Here is a 20,472-nt window from a genome sequence, read left to right as displayed (position 1 = left end):
AGACAAGGACCCTCTATCCTGCTCGTCCTTCCGGCCCATAAGCTTGTTGGATTTCGACTACAAAATAATTACCAAATTGCTCGCCAAAAGACTAAACACTCTTCTTCCCAAAATAATAAAAGCGGACCAAACTGGATTTATGAGAGACAGATACTCTTCTGATAACATTCGGTGTCTTTTTGATATTATTGATCAAGTAAACGCACAGCAGACGCCTGTCCTGCTGGCTTCACTGGATGTTGAGAAGGCGTTCGACAGGATGGAGTGGAGCTTTCTGTTCTCAGTCTTAGAAAAGTTCAATATGGGCCCAAACTTTATTAAATGGACCACATCACTATACTCTCATCCAAATGCCATGGTGACTACTAACGGACTGAACTCTGACAGATTCCCTTTGGGACGGGGCACAAGACAAGGGTGCTCGCTGTCCCCCCTGCTCTACTTGTTGGGGGCGAAGCCTCTGGCAGAGTTGATAAGGAGCAATCCAAGTATCATGGATGTTTCTGCAGGCGGCATGCAGCACAAGATTTCGCTTCACGTGGATGATGTCTTGCTCTACATATCCAACCCTGAGAAATCCCTCCCTCCCATTTTAGACACAATTGCTCAGTATGGCAAGTTTTCAGGTTATAAGATAAATTTGAACAAATCCACTGTCTGCCCTCTCAATCTTACACTCACCAGCTCTATGAAGACACTATGTCCATTCCAATGGAAGACACAGAGGTCTCAATACCTTGGGATCTTCATAACACCAGATCTGAATAGCCTTTTCAAGGAAAATTATCTTCCACTCCTGGATCGAATCAAGAACGATCTCCAAACCTGGATCTCCCTCCCAATTAGCGTAGTAGGAAGAATTAATGTCATCCGTATGGTCATCCTCCCTAGACTGAAGTATTTATTTCAGATGCTCCCATGCTATCTCCCAGTTTCCTTTTTCAAAACAACTAACCAAAGCATCACCAAATTTATATGGGGTAATAAAAAACCTAGGATCAAGTTCTCCACTCTATCGAAACTTGAATCTAAGGGTGGTCTTGCCCTTCCCTCCCTTCAATTGTACTACTGGTCTGCCCAAATCCGCAACATGCTAACATGGATCACAAACAGACAAGAGTCAACGTGGATTCAGATAGAAGCCCAATCCTGTGGTTCATTGCCACTAAGCTCAATTATATTCATTAATAACTTTAGTGAAGTGGGCAACATAGCCAAAACCTTTGTGATTTACAGCACCCTACTAGCGTGGAGGGACTGTAAGAAATACCTGGGCATTTCCTCCCAAATATGTTCTCACTCGCCTATAGTAGATAACCCAGACTTGCCAAAAGCCCTGAGGGATGCCAACTTTAATCTTTGGCATACTCTAGGAATCAGGACCTTTTCAGACCTATTTCATCAGAAAACCACGACACTGAAATCCTTTCAAGAGCTCTGCAGTGAATTCAATGTGCCAAGATCCCATTTTTAAAAAATATCTCCAAATTAGACATGTCATTTCCTCATTTACTTCCAAGAGGAGGTTTAGAACTCAGTTAAATAAAGTTGAAACCCTTCTTGTCACAGCACAATCCATTAAAGGCAAAATATCTTATATCTATAGACTCCTTTCTGAGAAAGGAGGCTCCTCCTTTGAAAATAATCTGGGAAAAGGACCTTGGTCTGACTATCAGTGATGAGTTATGGGCGGAGGTTTGCAACAGGGTATACTACTCCTCTACTAATGTAAAAATGAAAGAATCTAATTACAAATTGTTGTACAAATTTTATTACACTCCTTTGACACTCCATAGAATGAAAACAGACATTTCTCCTAACTGTAAAAGATGTACCTCTGAAAGTGGAACCTATATGCATGTATTTTGTAGCTGTAGAGAGATTGCCAGATTTTGGCAATCTATACACACTGCTGCACAGAAAATACTAGATGTACAGTTTGATATGACCCCGTGTATCTATCTTCTTAATGCCCAGCAGGACTTTGTTCTTAATCCTGACAGAGAAAATGTGCTTATGACTATTACATACTTTGCTAAGAAATGTATTATTCTATTGTGGGCCTCTAATACCTCTCCTACAATTAAAATGTGGATTGACCAGATTGTTGACTTTCTCCCTCTTGAAAAGCTCACTTATGACCTCCGCAAGAGACAGCCCAAGTTTGATAGACTCTGGTCTCCACTACTCAACTATATTTCAAATTGGACAGAGTGTAAGGTGCTGTAGGTAATCTAAAAACGAATTATTTTGCTCGTCGTCTCAGCTAAGGTGTAACGGCTGTCTAATTCCTCCTCGCATGAGGAGAAGGAGTAGGGATCGGACCAAAACGCAGCGGTAGATGAATACATGAATGAATCTATTTAAAGACGAACGAAAAACACTTGGAAAATTACAAAACAACAAAACGACATAGACAGACCTGAACTTGAGAAATTACAAATTAACACGAAGAACAGGAACAGACTAACCAAACGAACAAACACGAAACAGTCCCGTGTGGTGCGACAGACACAGACACAGGAACAATCACCCACCAACAAACAGTGAGAACAGCCTACCTTAATATGGTTCTCAGTCAGAGGAAACGTCAAACACCTGCCTCTAATTGAGAACCATATCAGGCAACACATTTAACCCAACATAGAAACACATAACATAGAATGCCCACCCCAACTCACACCCTGACCAACTAAACACATACAAAAACAAGGAAAACAGGTCGGGAACGTGACATAAGGCTGGAAATAGCTAATAAGAACCTTGATAGTGCTGCTGCAAGTTTTATATATATATATATATTTTTTTTTTAATAATTATTCTTTGTGTGTATGTATGTATGTGTGTATGTATATATATGTATATATGTGTATATGTGTATGTGTATGTATGTATGATATGTGTATATATATATATATATATATATATATATTATTATAAAATTTTATTCTTATTTTTTATTTTTTTAAATATATTATTATTATTATTTATTTTTTAAGTCTGTCACATCTGTGAATGTGGAATGTGTTTTGCTGGTTGATTGAAAAACAAGAAAACTTAATTAAACTTTTAATTTGTAAAAAAAAGAGAGGGTCCAGATTGTCTAGCCCGGCTGATTTGTAGGGGTCCAGGTTTTGCAGTTCTTTAAGAACATCAGCTATCTGGATTTGGGTGAATGAGAAATGGGGGAGGCTTGGGCGAATTGCTGTGGGGAGTGCAGGGCTGTTGACCGGGGTAGGGGTAGCCAGGTGGAAAGCATGGCCAGCCTCAGAAATATGCTTATTGAAATTCTCAATTATAGTGGATTTATCGGTGGTGACAGTGTTTCCTAGCCTCAGTGCAGTGGGCAGCTGGGAGGAGGTGCTCTTATTCTCCATGGACTTTACAGTGTCCCAGAACATTTTTGAGTTTGTGCTACAGGACCTCACTCAATGACCTGTATACGGCCATAAGAAAACAGGAAATATAACGGGGTGAGTGACTGGTTGCCGGGAAGTCAGGCGCAGGAGAGCAGAGATGAGTGATAACAGGAGATCTTTAATATACACCCTGGCACAAAGACAGAGGCGAGGCAGCACAAAGCACAACTACGGTAACATGAACCGGATTAAAGAAAACAAACAAACCTAGGTTTGAAACAAACCTAGCGCAGGCCAGCCTGTAGCGTAACACCCTCAACAAAGAACAATTCCACACACAGACATGGAGGAAAAAGAGGGTACTATACATTTTGTCTGATGAGGGAATGTGAACGGGAAAACAAGACAAAACAAATGGAAAATAAAAGGTGGAGCGGCGATGGCTAGAAGACCGGTGACGTCGACCACCGAACGCCGCCCGAACAAGGAGAGGGACCGACATCGGCGGAAATCGTGACAGGAAAATGCTCATCCAGAGGCGGCACTCCTAGTGGCCGGGGACTTTAATGCAGGGAAACTTAAATCAGTTTTACCTCATTTCTATCAGCATGTTAAATGTGCAACCAGAGGGAAAAAAATTCTAGACCACCTTTACTCCATACACAGAGACCCGTACAAAGCCCGCCCTCCATTTGTCAAATCTAATTCTGTCCTCCTGATTCCTGCTTACAAGCTAAAATTTAAGCAGGAAGCACCAGTGACTCGGTCTATAAAAAAGTGGTCAGATGAAGCAGATGCTAAACTACAGGACTGTTTTGCTAGCACAGACTGGAATATGTTCTGGGATTCTTTCGATGGCATTGAGGACTACACCACATCAGTCACTGGATTTATCAATAAGTGCATCAAAGACATCGTCCCCACAGTGACTGTACGTACATACTAGAAGTCGACCGATTATGATTTTTCAACGCCGATACCGATTATTGGACCATTTTTTTATTTATTTGTAATGACAATTACAACAATACTGAATGAAACCTTTTAACTTAATATAACACATCAATAAAATCAATTTAGCCTCAAATAAATAATGAAACATGTTCAATTTGGTTTAAATAATGCAAAAACAAAGTGTTGGAGAAGTAAAAGTGCAAAATGTGCCATGTAAGAAAGCTAACGTTTAAGTTCCTTCCTCTGTCACGCCCTGACCTGAGATATCTCTGTTTTCTTTATATTTTGGTTAGGTCAGGTTGTGACTAGGGTGGGTACATTCGTTTTTGTATTGTCTAAGGTTTTTGTATGTCTAGGGTTTTTGTAGGTCTTGGTGATTTGTATGTTTATGGTGGCCTGATACTGGGCTCGAACCAGGAACACATCGACAACAGCCACCCTCGAAGCAGCGTTACCCATGCAGAGCAAGGGGAACAACTACTCCAAGTCTCAGAGCGAGTGACGTTTGAAACGCTATTAGTGCGCACCCCGCTAACTAGCTAGCCATTTTACATCGGTTACACCAGCCTAATCTCGGGAGTTGATAGGCTTGAAGTCATAAACAGCGCAATGCTTGAAGCACAGCGACGAGCTGCTGGCAAAACGCACGAAAGTGCTGTTTGAATGAATGCTTATGAGCATGCTGGTGCCTACCATCGCTCAGTCAGACTGCTCTATCAAATCATAGACTTAATTATAATATAATAACACACAGAAATACGAGCCTTAGGTCATTAATATGGTCGAATCCGGAAACTATCATCTCGAAAACAAAATGTTTATTCTTTCAGTGAAATACGGAACCGTTCCGTATTTTATCTAACGGGTGGCATCCATAAGTCTAAATATTCCTGTTACATTGCACAACCTTCAATGTTATGTCATATTTACGTAAAATTCTGGCAAATTAGTTCGCAACGAGCCAGGCGGTCCAAACTGTTGCATATACCCTAACTCTGCGTGCAATGAACGCAAAATAAGTGACACAATTTCACCTGGTTAATATTGCCTGCTAACCTGGATTTCTTTTAGCTAAATATGCAGGTTTAAAAATATATACTTCTGTGTATTGATTTTAAGAAAGGCATTGATGTTTATGGTTAGGTACACGTTGGAGCAACGACAATCCTTTTTCGCAAATGCCATAATATCATCAACCATGTGTAGTTAACTAGTGATTATGATTGATTGATTGATTGTTTTTTTTTATAAGATAAGTGTAATGCTAGCTAGCAACTTACCTTTGTTTCTTACTGCATTCGCGTAACAGGCAGGCTCCTCGTGGAGTGCAATGTAATCAGGTGGTTAGAGCGTTGGACTAGTTAACCGTAAGGTTGCAAGATTGAATCCCCGAGCTGAAAAGGTAAAAATCTGTCGTTCTGCCCCTGAACGAGGCAGTTAACCCACCGTTCCTAGGCCGTCATTGAAAATAAGAATGTGTTCTTAACTGACTTGCCTAGGCAAATAAAGGTGTACATTTTTTTTTTTTTTAATTGGCCAAATCGGTGTCCAAAAATACCAATTTCCGATTGTTATGAAAACTTGAAATCTGCCCTAATTAATCGGCCATTCCGATTAATCGGTTGACCTCTAGTACATACCCCACCCAGAAGCCATGGATTACAGGCAACATTCGCACTGAGCTAAAGGGTAGAGCTGCCGCTTTCAAGGAGCGGGACTCTAACCGGAAGCATATAAGAAATCCCGCTATGCCCTCCGACGAACCCTCAAACAGGCAAAGAGTCAATACAGGACTAAGATTGAATCGTAATACACCGGCTCCAATGTGGCAGGGCCTATTACAGACTACAAAGGGAAGCCCAGCCGTGAGCCGAGAGCTGCCCAGTGACACGACCTACCAGACAAGCTGAATAACTTCTTTGCTCGCTTCGAGGCAAGTAACACTGAAACATGCATGAGAGCATCAGCTGTTCTGGACAACTGTGTGATCACGCTCTCCGCAGCCGAAGTGAGTAAGACCTTTAAACAGGTCAACATTCACAAGGCCGCAGGGCCAGACGGATTACCAGGACGTGTACTCCGAGCATGCGCTGACCAACTGGCAAGTGTCTTCACTGACATTTTAAACCTCTCCCTGTCTGAATCTGTAATACTAACATGTTTCAAACAGACCACCATAGTCCCTGTGCCCAAGAACACTAATGTAACCTGCCTAAAAGACTACTGACCCATAGCACTCACGTCGAGATGATTGTGGAGATGATTGTGGACTACAGGAAAAGGAGGAACGAGCACGCCTCCATTCTCATAAACGGGGCTGTAATGGAGCAGGTTGAGAGCTTCAAGTTCCTTGGCGTCCACATTACCAACAAACTAACATGGTACAAGCACACCAAGACATTTGTGAAGAGGGCACAACAAAACCTATTCCCCCTCAGGAGACTGAAAAGATTCAGCATGGGTCCTCAGATCCTCAAAAGGTTTTACAGCTGCACCATCGAGAGCATCCTGACGGGTTGCATCACTGCCTTGTATGGCAACTGCTCGGCCTCTGCCTGCAAGGTACTACAGAGGGTAGTGCGTACGGCCCAGTACATCACCGGGGCCAAGCTTCCTGCCATCCAGGACCTCTATACCAGGCGGTGTCAGAGGAAGGCCCTAAAAATTATCAAAGACTCCAGCCACCCTAGTCATAGACTGTTCTCTCTGCTACTGCACGGCAAGCGGTACCGGAGCGCCAGGTCTAGGTCCAAGAGGCTCCTAAATAGCTTCCACCCCCAAGCCATAAGGCTTCTGAACAGCTAATCAAATGGCTACCCAGACTATTTGCATTGCCCCCCCCCCCTCTGGAATGCTGCTGCTACTCTCTGTTATTATCTATGTATAGTCACTTTAATAACTCTACCTACACGTACATATTACCTCAATTACCTTGACACCGGTGCCCCCGCACATTGACTCTGTACAGGTACACCCTGTATATAGCGCCGCTATTGTTATTTACTGCTGATTTTTAATCATTTGTTATTCTTATCTCTTACTTTTTTTGTATTTTCTTAAAACTGCATTGTTGGTTAGGGGCTTGTAAGTAAGCATTTCACTGTAAAGTCTACTACACCTGTTGTATTCGGCACATGTGACAAATCAAATTTGATTTGATTTCCCTCCCCATGGTTATTTGGGGCACGGGTGTGACGGCGACCAGGGTGGATCCTGCCTCTGTCACTGGAGTGCTCACCTCAGTAAACCTCAGATAAGCGTCATTCATCAGGGTTTCCCACTCTCCAATGTCAATTACTTTTCAAGGACTTTTCAAGAACGAAAGCTTTTCACCCACTGGTGATCATATCAAGTCCCAAATGGACCACATCCTGATTCTGTTCCAATTAAAAAATGAGTGCCAAGCCTTGTATAATGACAATGATTTACTAAGCCTTTGCCACAGTGAAAAGTTGCACCTGTTGTCAGAGGGAGCAAAATGAATAAAAGGAAGCATTTTACATTCAAAGGTGTCAATGTTCCACAGGTGCAAAACCTTAACACATCTGTTTTAGATTTGTTTCTTTGGCACATGTGCTTGCAGTTCCAGAATGGGTTCATTCACTGTACCCAATGTCCATCTTGTCTGGCGAACGGTTGTCTGGCCATAATCCAACCTGGAAACAAGGATAGACTCATAACAAATCTATGACCATAACTACGGTATATATAGATTGTAACATTTACATGTTACACTGTTAAGTGTCCCAGTCATGTAAGTGTAACCACGTTTTGCAACCCCACCATAGGGAAGAAGGAGAAGTAGGTCATTGGCTGTTTTGATGCTAAATATTTTCTGTCACTGCTCCCAGAGGGGAAAGAGCACTGCACCGAAGAGCAGCGTTACACTGAATATTGATTGACTTCCAAAGAGCAGAAAGGCTCTGCGTCTTTTGGAAGCAAAAGGCAAAGGTGTAATGTCAACACTTTGGTTCATACTGAAAATATAAGTGAAGAAAATATGATTCAGTGACTTTTATTGAACTTATGTTTAAAATAAGTGGTTTGTTTTGTCTGGAACAAATGGACAGGTAAGGGCTTAAGGTGGACCAAAATGGACTCAGTCAGTCGCAAGACATTGCTAAAAAACGTCAGTAAAGAGAAAATAGCAATAGATCATCATAACAAATAGTTAACGACCATAATGTATAATCATCCACCCCCCCCCCCCCCCTAAAAAAAAATAGCTAACTAATGCATGGCATGATTATTTGCAGCAGAGTTGTTGTGATATTTTACCATAGTAAAAAGTGTATAGATAGACCAAAGAGGTGGATGGAAAGGAGAACCCTCAAACAGTAGCCTACCGCTGCTGTGAACAAGACATTCTGTATCACACAGTCCTCGCTAGTAGGCATGGATAGGAAGAGAGCCTTCTGTATGTTTCATGAAAGCAAAAACCATTCGTGAAAAAAAAAAAAGAGTAGTGTTCAAGGTTGGAACTGCAGAGCCACCTAAGTACAGCCATTCAGCCATTACGTGTCAAACATTTCCAGTTGCACTCCTCTTCTCTGGATAAAAAATACCTACATTCACATGCATGGGTACCATCTGCATCCAATTGGCATGTGTAACTAACCAACCACTACAAAGAACCCAGTCAGGTAAAAAAAAAAAAAGATGTCTGTGGTGTGACAGAACATAATGGGGAGAGAGAGATAGAGTGAGAGAGAGATCCTATATGATTTCTCAGCCAGACTATGCAAGCCAATGCTGAGCCAATAGCTCTTGACGTGGCTGAAATCAGTCAGGTCTGCCCAGCTTACATAAAGGCTTGGGAACATGGACGCTGTGCAGCCCAACAAGGGGGAGGGAGGGAGGTCTCACAGCTGAAACAGAGGGACAGGAGGGGACAGCAGGCTGGGAGAGCAGAGCAGAGCAAGCAGACGTCACATGGGCCCAGAGCTGACAGACAGACATCACATGATTCCACACAACTCAGATATTTTTGACTGACTGAAGCAATTGAGGGGAATTATTAAAAGGCATCTAACCCTATAGATTTTTTTCTTTCGTTTTAGTCAGAAGGTTGGTGACATCGTAATAGGCCTTGGACATGCATGATGTTATGGACATAAGCACAACAGTCACAGTTAGGCAGCCGTACTGTTAACTAGTAACACATTTGTTAAGTAATTTTCTGTGATTTTTATCACATATCTTGCTATGCATGGACCATGTAACTAAGGTAAAATTTCACATGAAGGCCTAGTAGTTACTCTATACTGTAACTACTTCAGTGACTGCAGAGAGAGATAAGTAACAATTATTCTTAATAACTTAAAATGTCCTTTCAATGTTAATTACAGGTTTAGTTAATATGTCATTACAATTTGTTACACTGTTGTTACCAAAGCAGTAGCCTGACCACTCACGCTAAATTCTTTGTTCGCAACATACTTTAATCTGAGACTGCCATCATTGAAGTCGTTCGTAGTGGGGGCACGAGGGGCACGAGGGGTGTTGTACAAAACAAAGTCATCAGAGATTGGATGGTCTCTAACAAATCAGATCACAAAGCCAATGACACATTTTCAAACCGCCGCTTTACTCACTTGTGTTCTTGCTCTGGCCCAACCCATCTGTTTCTGGACCAAACAGGCGGCCCCAAATGTGTTCGCATTCGGTGAAGGGTCGGGGAGGTACTCAGATCCAGACTCATTGCGGAGAAGAAAATAACATCCGTGGGTGTGACGCAGCGTTTGGCCAGGAGCAAGGACTCTATGTAGCCAGGCAAGTAAATAAGGAAATCCTGAATCTCTAAGTTATTCTGCCATAAAATATTCAAAACTCAGAATAAGTAGCTTTAACTCTCAACTCCTGAAAATCCAAAAGACAGGCCAAACACACCACAGGGCCGGATCAGTTTTTCAATCCAAAAGACAGGCCAAACACACCACAGGGCCGGATCAGCTTTTCAATCCAAAAGACAGCCCAAACACACTACAGGGCCGGATCAGTTTTTCAATCCAAAAGACAGGCCAAACACACCACAGGGCCGGATCAGTTTTTCAATCCAAAAGACAGGCCAAACACACTACAGGGCCGGATCAGTTTTTCAATCCAAAAGACAGGCCAAACACACTACAGGGCCGGATCAGTTTTTCAATCCAAAAAGCCTTTTTGCGCTGGATTTAGCCATCATGGGTCAGTTATGCATCCCCACATCCGATTCATCTTTCATTAAATACAGAAGACACCTGAAGTGTTGTGGAATGACTGAGAGAGCATATAACTCAACACCTAACCAACAAATCCCATGGAGTGCTGTTCAGAGTAAATATTTGCTTGTTTTAAAATGACACTAGTACAAATAATAGGATATACCTATATCATAAAGATATATTACCATGTTATTGATATATGTATGTATGTATGTATGTATGTATGTATGTATGTATGTATGTATGTATGTATGTATGTATGTATGTATGTAGGCCGTCATTGTAAATAAGAATTTGTTCTTAAATGACTTGCATAGTTAAATAAAGGTTAAATAAATAAAAACAATTGGTTTAATGTATGTATGTATGTATGTATGTATGTATGTATGTGTGTGTGTGTGTGTGTGTGTGTGTGTGTGTGTGTGTGTGTGTGTGTGTGTGTGTGTGTGTGTGTGTGCGTGCATGATTGAATTGCAAGCTAAATCATTCATACAGATGATTCAACATTGCATTTAACATATTGGCAGACTATTTAACATAGCCTACCTACATTCTATTATCAAAGAAATAGCACAAATGACTGAGATGGGGTTACAGGGTTACATGCTATGTTCACTGCAAGTACCCCCCCCCCCCCCCCCCCCCCCCCAGTTGTCTATACCACATTTGTTACAATATTATATGCCATGAAGCAGATACATTTCTATAACATACTGTATACTGACAACAGGTAGTTTAGGAGTCAAAACTTGTGGTTTGAACCATTCAAATGACTGAAGCACTGTCTTACCTATAGATAGACTGTATTTCCTTGGAGTATTTTATCTAACGTTAGTTTTTTCTCTCAACAGCATTTCGTCAGACTTTGATGCATACAAAATACCGGCGTTACAATTGTGACAGTCCCCCAGAAAGCATTTACTGTTGTCACATTTTTTTTTTAAACTATAAAAACGACTTATTTACTTTTACACTCCAATCACAATCCACCCCAGTCTTAGATGTACATGATATTTGCCCAATATCTTACGAAAGGAATAATTGATGGTGTATAATTCATGGATTTATGGTGAGAGCTTATTCACAATGACAATCATCCATGCACGTTTTAATTATGCATTCAGACGAGATAAAGAAAAAGCAGCATTCTCTCTTACCTTCGACAGCCCCTACCATTGGAAATATCCATAAACAATATAAGATATCCATAACAACGGAAATACTTGGCATTTTGGCTGTAAAAAGCCAAGGTATTCATAGAAAACAGGTCCACCAGCGGGCCATTGACAGCGAATTAATCTACAGAAGCGCAAACCCTTCCAGCCAATGATTAGAACGAACCGCTTTTGAAGGGAGAACACGCATCTGAAGCCAAATTTGGGCGAAACCAAAAGGGAATCATGCAAAGGGGTAAGGCAATGTATCTGTAGTTTGGAGATGGCTGCAATGTACATTTACAAGATATCTCTGAATTGAGAATGTAATAATTGTTGTATTTAATATATGTTGTAATTAAATAACATCAAAGCACACTATTATACTGTAGATATCATTATTGTTGTGTTCATGCATCGCTAACTAGTACCATACTTCCGCCACCACCACTGTAGCCTACCACCAGTTGCAGCTGCATGATAAAATGGTTTGTTTTATTGATTGACTAAGGCTGTCTTCGTGGACATGTTTTGATCATTTATCAGTGCATCATCAACAAGTGAAACACATGCTGTTGAGAGGAGATAGACGTTGCATGGAGCTTATTTCACTTTATGGCCAAACAAGTCACTGGTTCTTTGAAGCAGCTGCGTGAACATGTATTATTTCACTTCTCTGCTCAGATATTATGGGTTTTCAAATGCATAAACTGCTAATGTAATTCAGTGTATATATTTAGCTATACTAATGAAACTCTGCAGGCGAATAAATAAACAAAACAATCTCAGGCATGTCAACTACTTTCAAATGAAAAGATTAGGCATGTTTGGTGCTTCTCCTGGACGTTCACTATGTCATTCAAGAACAATTGCGCCACCCTGAGTAGGAAACAGAAACTACATGATATGAGTAGTGTTTTAGCCATAAGGGTCTGGAGAGGATGAGAGTCAGATAGGTTGTCTGCTGGAAACAGAAATTACAGATTGGAGCTTTAAAATCATAGAGAGGGTAGACTATCTGGCAAAATCTGCCTAATGTGATGGATCATCCAATTGTAATGCTAGGATGTTGTGTGATCAGTAAGAAACAAGTGGCCCATTGTCAAATGTACACTTGATCTTTGACCCTAACCTGAGAACATCAACAAAGTAATTTGTCCTGGAATTAACCCCCATTTAGTCATGGATTAACACCCTCCATTACTCCAATCAACAGCATTTAAAGCAATGCTACCCCCCCCCCCTCCCCCCCTACTCTTGGGATGGTAGGTTAATATCCCAACAACCCCTTAATTAAAATCTGAGCATCAAAAAATGACGAGAAAAGAAATGTTACTATATCTGTTTCTGCATTGCATTAAGACAGAATAACACACAATCAAAGAAAAACATATTAAAAGTTAAAACAAATAATCCACCCACTGGCCACTGTGTTGAGATGTTCATTATCCTACATGTGAATATATATTTGGTCCTTGAACACTGGCATTGGAAAACACTGAGTAAAGTTTTATTAGCGTAATTGAATGACTAGGTGTAGGTTTGATGCACATCAAACACATTGGTGTGTTCAAAACCATATGCATTTCTGGAGTCACATTGCACTCAGAGCAGGGGCACAGCTTTCACAATTTTATCATTGGAATGTGATACAAAATGAGGCAACAGTGTGCTTTAGGACTATGTGGACGCCCCCGAGCGGTCGGGTATGCTGTTTGGAGTGTATCCGACTGGATAAACAAAGAAATAAATATATATTATGTCCCACCGACTTCTAAAACCAAAGTTGCGCTCCTGAATCAGAGAGTATGTAGCAGGCTGGCCCTGTATCTGTGTGCCTGTGCTGCCTGTCAAGACCCCTTAAAGGAATGACAAAATGAGGACAAAGCATCCCAGTCAAGTTGACGTGTATTCAATATTTACATCTAGAATATTTATATAAATTAATCCTACCGTGTGTGTTGTGGAAAAATGTATATCAAAGATTATGCCATCAATTGTTTGTTTCAATTAATTTCTTTTCTGATCCCATTGCAAATGAATGTGAAACATGCCACTTGGATTTCAGTGGGAAAACCAGGCCGATTCACTGCAAATGCTTATAGTAGACAAACATGTAAGGAGGAAAAAAATAGAGCAGAGTGCTTGACGACAGGAGAGGGAGAGAGGGAGGTGGGGGCGCGGGGAGGCAAATAGGGAGTGGGTCTAGGGTGAGGAAATAGAGCAGAAGGATATGGGACTGACATAAAGGAATCCAACATAACTCAGCCTCAAGATGAGCGAGGGCTGCAAAATAGCAGATTAGAGGATCCAGGGGTCGTTCCCATGGAAACCTTTGCCCAGGGAGATCAGCGACCCTCTAGTCTGCAAATACGAGCTGAGCACATTGTAGGTCACACATGGCACCAACGACCTGATCAAGTCTAATCTGTCTTGATTTGTGGGTCATAAATTGAACAGGAAAGCTGGTTTGTTTCACTGACTACACTCATCTCTTTATTCATGTAGATTCAGTCACACAGGCAAATTTAGCTACGCAACCAGGCTAGATAGGGAAGTAACTAAGACGGCCACACATTTTTTTATGAATGTTATGTATATTCACACACAGTACCAGTCAAAAGTTTGGACACATACTCATTCAAGGGTTTCTTTATTTTGACTATTTTCTACATTGTAGAATAATAGTGAAGACATCAAAACTATGAAATAACACATGTGGAATTATGTAGTAACCTAAAAGGTGTTAAACAAATCAAAATAGTTAAAATTAAGAAAAACCCTCGAATAAGTAGGTGTGTCAAAGTGCCGTCCGTCTGGCCACTCTACCATAAAGGCCTGATTGGTGGAGTGCTGCAGAGATGGTTGTCCTTCTGGAAGGTTCTCACATCTCTACAGAGGAACTCTGGAGCTCTGACCATCGGGTTCTTGGTCACCTTCCTGACCAAGGCCCTTCTCCCGGATTGCTCAGTTTGGCCGGGCGGCAAGCGCTAGGATGAGTCTTGGTGGTTCCAAACTTCTTCCATTTAAGGATGGAGGCCACTGTGTTCTTGGGGACCTTCAATGCAGCACCCATTCTTTGGTACCCTTCCCCAGATCTGTGCCTCGACACAATCCTGTATCGTAGCTCTACGGACAATTCCTTTGACCTTATGGCTTGGTTTTTGCTTTGACCTGCACTGTCAACTGTGGGACCTTATATAGACAGGTGTGTGCCTTTCCAAACCATGCCCAATCAATTGAATTTACCACAGGTGGACTCCAATCAAGTTGTAGAAACTTCTCAAGGATGATCAATGGAAACAGGATGCACCTGAGCTCAATTTCGAGTCTCATAGCAAAGTGTCTGAATACTTATGCAAATAAGGTATTTAAGTTTTTAATTTTTTATAAATTTGAATAAAAAAACAGTTTTCGCTTTGTCATTATGGGGTATTGTGTGTAGACTGATGAATAAAAAAATATATATTTTAGAATAAGAGCTGTAACGTAACAAAATGTTGAAAAAGTAAAGGGGTCTGAATTCTTTCCCGAATGCACTGTATATATATATATATATATATATATATATATATATATATATATATATATATATATATATATATATATATATATATATATATATATATATATATATATATATATCAGCTCATACCCTAAAATACAAAGGGATAAAGCACACACATATACACACACACACAGATAAGCACAGCCATGGTAACAATATAAAACATTTTTACAGTGTACAAAAGAGCTATACAACTAATGTGGTCTTGGATAAAGGTATTCTTTATAGAATTCCATAGTCTATGGGCTTACATCATGCATTAGGAAAAGACGCCCACCTACTCGCTTCCCTGATTTGGTCAATTCTGCAGACTCAGACTATGATCAAACAGCACCCTTGACCGTTTCCTGTCTGTAAAGACACAACAAAGCCATCAGGGATTACTTTGAAAATGATGGTGAAAATGTGACCTCCAGGCAAATACCAGTGCTTGGGATATAAGACTTTACTGGAGAAGCGTTATTGCAGCCATAGAAATCGAATTAATTGCAAAGAATAGGGTAAAAATGGTCAGTGTGGCTTGGTGAGATGAACCTAGGCGGGGGTGTCTCCTGAATAGTGCAGGGCTGAGGGAGATTACACGGGGTGTGGCGTGAGGTGGAGAGGTGATGAGGTCCGAGGTGGATGTCTGAAGATGTCCTAATATGTCGCACTACTACAATATTTCACCACCATAAATCAGAACTATTTCCTGAAATTACTATTCCCAGTCCCACACACCCAGTCAACTTGTCTTTGATAATGATGCGTACTGAAGTGCGGGTGCACAAAACATTCTTTGACATGGCTGGCGGAGGTGACACAAGCCTGCTCTGGAAGACATTTCTGGAGACACACTGAGTGAACAACAAAGACTGCCACGCATCTGCAGGTAAAAGCAAATGGTTAATGAGTAATTTAATATCTGGAGCATGTGCCAGATATTGTCCTTCCGCGAATTCACCAGCTCTTTATTTTAGACAATTCATAAATGCTTGGGATTGTCGCTGTCTCTCTGGATTGCATCTCACTTTGACTCCTGTATGACGCCAGTGTTGAGAGAAGACTATTCATGCTGGATGGGGTTAATGTCTGTCTGTCTGTCTGTCTGTCTGTCTGTCTGTCTGTCTGTCTGTGAGTCCACTGCTCAGTGACCTCCCACTCTCTCCTGCCTGGCTGCAGTGATGAGGTCACAGATGGGAGGGGTCAGATATGGACAGCAAATAGAAGCTTCCTCTTTTCACTTGTGTGAGCAAAGGTGGAAAGGTGTCTTGAAAAGCTTCCGTTTGCACTCTCCCTCACTCTTGCATTTTGGTACAGTCCATAATCGGACACATAAAGCACATCTAACACACATTTTGAATATAAGACAGGCTCTGAAACTTAGGAGCAGCAAGGATTTCCTCCTCCACCCACATGCAGTAGTCCATTCTGAGGATGGTTTCCGCTTTCACTTTATGTTTTGTCTGTACTGTATGGCCGACTGCCTGGGATACAAACGGATACTAATGAAGTCAAGTCAGGAAGTTGGAGGACCTTTGCTCCGGTGAGCAGCACTTCCCGCGCAAGGTGACGTTTTTAAACAAAGACACTGGGTAAACATTGCTCTGGGGGGTTGATTAAATCCCAGCCTGTAAAGCGGTTCTAGGATAGGACGGGGTCAACAAATACCTGAACTGGTACCCAGTATGGAAGGCATGTAAAAGCATGTAAAAGCATGTAAAAGCATGTAAAAGTCATCACTAAATAGAGATTAAATATCAAAGGGTCGTAAAGACTAAAGTGCTTCATGCATATAAATAAGTCAATCCCTTAAATGTACTGATCAACACAATGTAAAAAAAACACAAGAAATACATTCGCTGGCTGTCTCCAAGTCCACAAGATACCAAACAAGTTGTATTCAGAATACTTACAATTAACCTTACAAAAAACACACAGACAGAAATAGGATTGTCAACTGCAACCGGAATGACTATACATGGAGTGGGGCCTTGGAGACAGCAGGACTGTCCCTGGGTTTCCCTCTCCTGTGGAAAATTTCCGTGTGTTCTCTCTTCAGTCTCTTCCTCACCTGCCTTTGAAAAAGGTCAAAGGTAATCAACTACATGTGGCAAGGAGAGGAAACGTGGAAACAAATGCCCTTGTATTAAATGACACTCTCCTTCTCTACACGCACATCATCAGGCTAATGAGGTTTACAAAGGAGGAATCCCAATATATATGTTCAAGTGGTCAAAATACATTTTTTCTGGTTGTGCCAAACATTTTATAGATAAAAGATAAGTAGCTTTGGTTTTTAAACGTGTGCATGCTTTTCTCCTCCAAGAAAACAACAGCTGATTTCTGTAACATATGAAGTGGTTAGCTGATACATATGAAGTGGTTAGCTGATATGAAGTGGTTAGCCTCCTCTAAAAGCTTACATTTGTTTGGATTCTGTAAGAGCCGTCATGGTATATCTAGAACCTACTCTGTGTAAACTAATAGAGGAAAATGTGTTTTTTTAAACACAATCAATTACAAATATATATATCAGTGCATTCACAACTCCAAATTGTAATGCTAATATTGTTGCTGGCTTTACTCGGATCCTGGAGAAATCCAATCAATCCTTAGTGGTGCTTAGTTTTGCTATCATTGTTGCTATTATCAAATCCAAATCCTGTATTATGTGATGATTGTGCCACGGCTGGCTAAAGCATCAGTATCTACTGCCCTCTTGTGGTCTGATTGGAAAGCATTACGGTAATAACCACATAACTCTTGAATGGCTTTTGGGTCATGGTCATAAATTGAGACTTCATACAACAGAGGATAATTATGATATGGGCAGACATTTATCATTTCTGATAAAGTGTATGAGGGCATATGGTGGATTTGACTTCCCACGTCCATATCACAGTCACAGCTCATACTGTATGTCAGTAGTGTTATATCATGCATCATAACTTAATTAAGGGTGCCGCTACTGTATCTGTCTCTCTTAGGTATTTGAGCTTCCTACCCATCAAAAGAAGACCATCGCGCTCTCCCCAAGAAAATGTAGTGCGTAAAACCCCGGAATTCAGATAAGTAAAATATTTGAGATTGGTCCGCACTAAAAAAGACGTCAAGCTCCTTCTTCATTTTTCTACTGCATCAGGTTGCTAACATACACAGACGATGCAGCTTTCGCCTTCTTCAGTGGGCAGCTTCCTGCCCATCTGCTTGCTACAGATGTAGGATCTTAATTTGACCAGTTTCTCACAGCAGGAAAATGATCCTGCAGCACATATAATGAATTAACATTTTTGTAGGGGTTGATACATTTTTTGTTAGCCCAAAATAAAAAAACTTAAGAAGCCTTTTTAAACCTTGAATACACTACAAGTTTGCATTTCGAGAGCTTGGGACTACAAGGTTCTATCTGCAAAAATATGATTCTGAGATAATTGCCTTTAAAGTCCCGAACCCTCATTGGTTTGAACGGAGTCAGCCATTTTTATCTTGGATTCTTTTGAACATGAATTGGGGTATTTAGAGTACTATATAGGTAGAGAACATTGAACAGAACAGGACTATGTTAATAACTTAATTTTGACAAAAATTCAGATAGATCCTTATAGTCCCAAGTTCTCGATTTCCTGCTGTGTAGGAAATTTCCTGCAAAAACATGGTGATCAAATTTGATATCTGTACTACCTGTTCTTATAAAACCCATAAAACTTTTCCTCATACATATGTACTCATCTTATGATATCTATTGCTTTCAGAAACCTTCCGCAGACAGCATATGAAGTGCCATGGAAATTGTAAATTGTGTAAATGTCATCATCAATAAATCTCATCAGTAAATATCCTTAATTTCTACTGCGGTGACTTGAACCAATTTAAGTTTGACGTGTGATGTGTTTGGTCTACAGTGTGTATAGTGTGTTTGAATCTGTAGTGTTTGATGGTGGAAGATTACTGAAAATTATAGTGGTCCATTACTAGGCTTTATACCTTCGTCTTGAGGATAAATCATAATCAGTTCCTAATGAAAGTTACACTTGAGTTAGAGTGAAACTAGTATTTGCAGACACACACACATTTTCCACTTGACTGTGAGAAGGTAAAGAAAGCTGACATATATGTAACTGAGTGCATAAAACATATGTCATACCCATGTAATCCTTGTCTATTTGGCAGAAGCAGAATCCGAAGCAACATACAGGTTGTGGTAATCTCGGCACCTAGAACCAACTCTCAGCTACTCGGGCTGTCACAAGAGACTAAGGCAGTGGTGAACTATAATTTGGCCCTGGCTCGTGTAATATTGCTCATCTTCAATGCCGTAAGCACATTTTTTCACATTTACATTTGAGTCATTTAGCAGACACTCTTACCCAGAGCAATTTACAGTTAGTGCATTCATCTTAAAATAGCTATTTAAGACAACCACATATCACAGTCAAAGTAAGTACATCAGCAAAGTCAGAGCTAGTAAGAGTGAAAAGAGTCAAGTTGGGGGGGGGGGGGGGGGGGGGTTAAGATACTCTTTGAAGAGGTAGGGTTTCAGACGTTTTCGGCAGATGGGCAGGGATTTTGCTTTCCTAGCTTCAGGGGGAAGCTGGTTCCAGCATTGGGCAGCCAGCCTGTACAGAGAAGAGCTTGGACTGGGCTGAGGGGGAGCTGCCCTCCCGTACGGGGCAAAGAGACCAGAGGTGGCAGACGGAGTCCTCGGGTTGGGGTGTAGGGTTTGACCATAGCCTGAAGGTAGGAAGGGGCAGTTACTCTTGCTGCTCTGTAGGCAAGGACTATGGTCTTGAAGTGGATGCAAGCTTCAACTGGAAGTCAGTGGAGTGTGCAGAGGAGTTGGGTGACATTGGGAAGGTTGAACACCAGGCGGGCTGCAGCGCTCTGGATAAGTTTCAGGGGTTTGGTGGCACAAGCGGAGACTCCAGCCAACAGCGAGTTGCAGTAGTCCATATGGGAGATGACAAGTGACTTGATTAGGACTTGCGCCGCTTCCTGTGTGAGGTAGGGTCGTACTCTACAGATGTTGTAGAGCATGAACCTGCAGAAGTGAGTAACTGCTTTGATGTTTACAGAGAACGACAGGGTGTTGTCCAGTGTCACGCCAAGGTTCTTTGCACATTGGGAGGGGGACACCATGGACTTGTCAACAGTGATGGAGAGGTCTTGGAGTGAGGAAGAGCAGCTCCGTCTTGTTGAGGTTGAGCTTGAGGTGGTGGGCCGACATCCAAGATGAGTTATCTGCCAGACACGCA

The 20,472-nt window shown here is 41.3% G+C and overlaps 1 protein-coding gene across 4 annotated transcripts in view; it reads right to left on the bottom strand.

Annotated features, from left to right (window-relative positions):
• LOC129830271 (ephrin type-B receptor 2-like) overlaps positions 1–11,866 on the bottom strand; it is a 69,554-nt gene extending 57,688 nt beyond the window's left edge. For all 4 annotated transcript variants that reach the window (XM_055892722.1, XM_055892725.1, XM_055892723.1 and 1 more), the window contains exon 1: positions 11,674–11,866. In XM_055892722.1, the coding sequence (XP_055748697.1) occupies positions 11,674–11,746 (73 nt within the window). In that variant the 5' untranslated portion in view covers positions 11,747–11,866. The remainder of the gene's footprint in view (positions 1–11,673) is intronic.
• Between the last annotated feature and the right edge of the window lie 8,606 nt (positions 11,867–20,472).

Source organism: Salvelinus fontinalis, chromosome 31, assembly GCF_029448725.1.
Source record: "Salvelinus fontinalis isolate EN_2023a chromosome 31, ASM2944872v1, whole genome shotgun sequence".
NCBI classification, from domain to species: domain Eukaryota; kingdom Metazoa; phylum Chordata; class Actinopteri; order Salmoniformes; family Salmonidae; genus Salvelinus; species Salvelinus fontinalis.
This window is presented reverse-complemented; position numbering and strand designations above follow the sequence as displayed.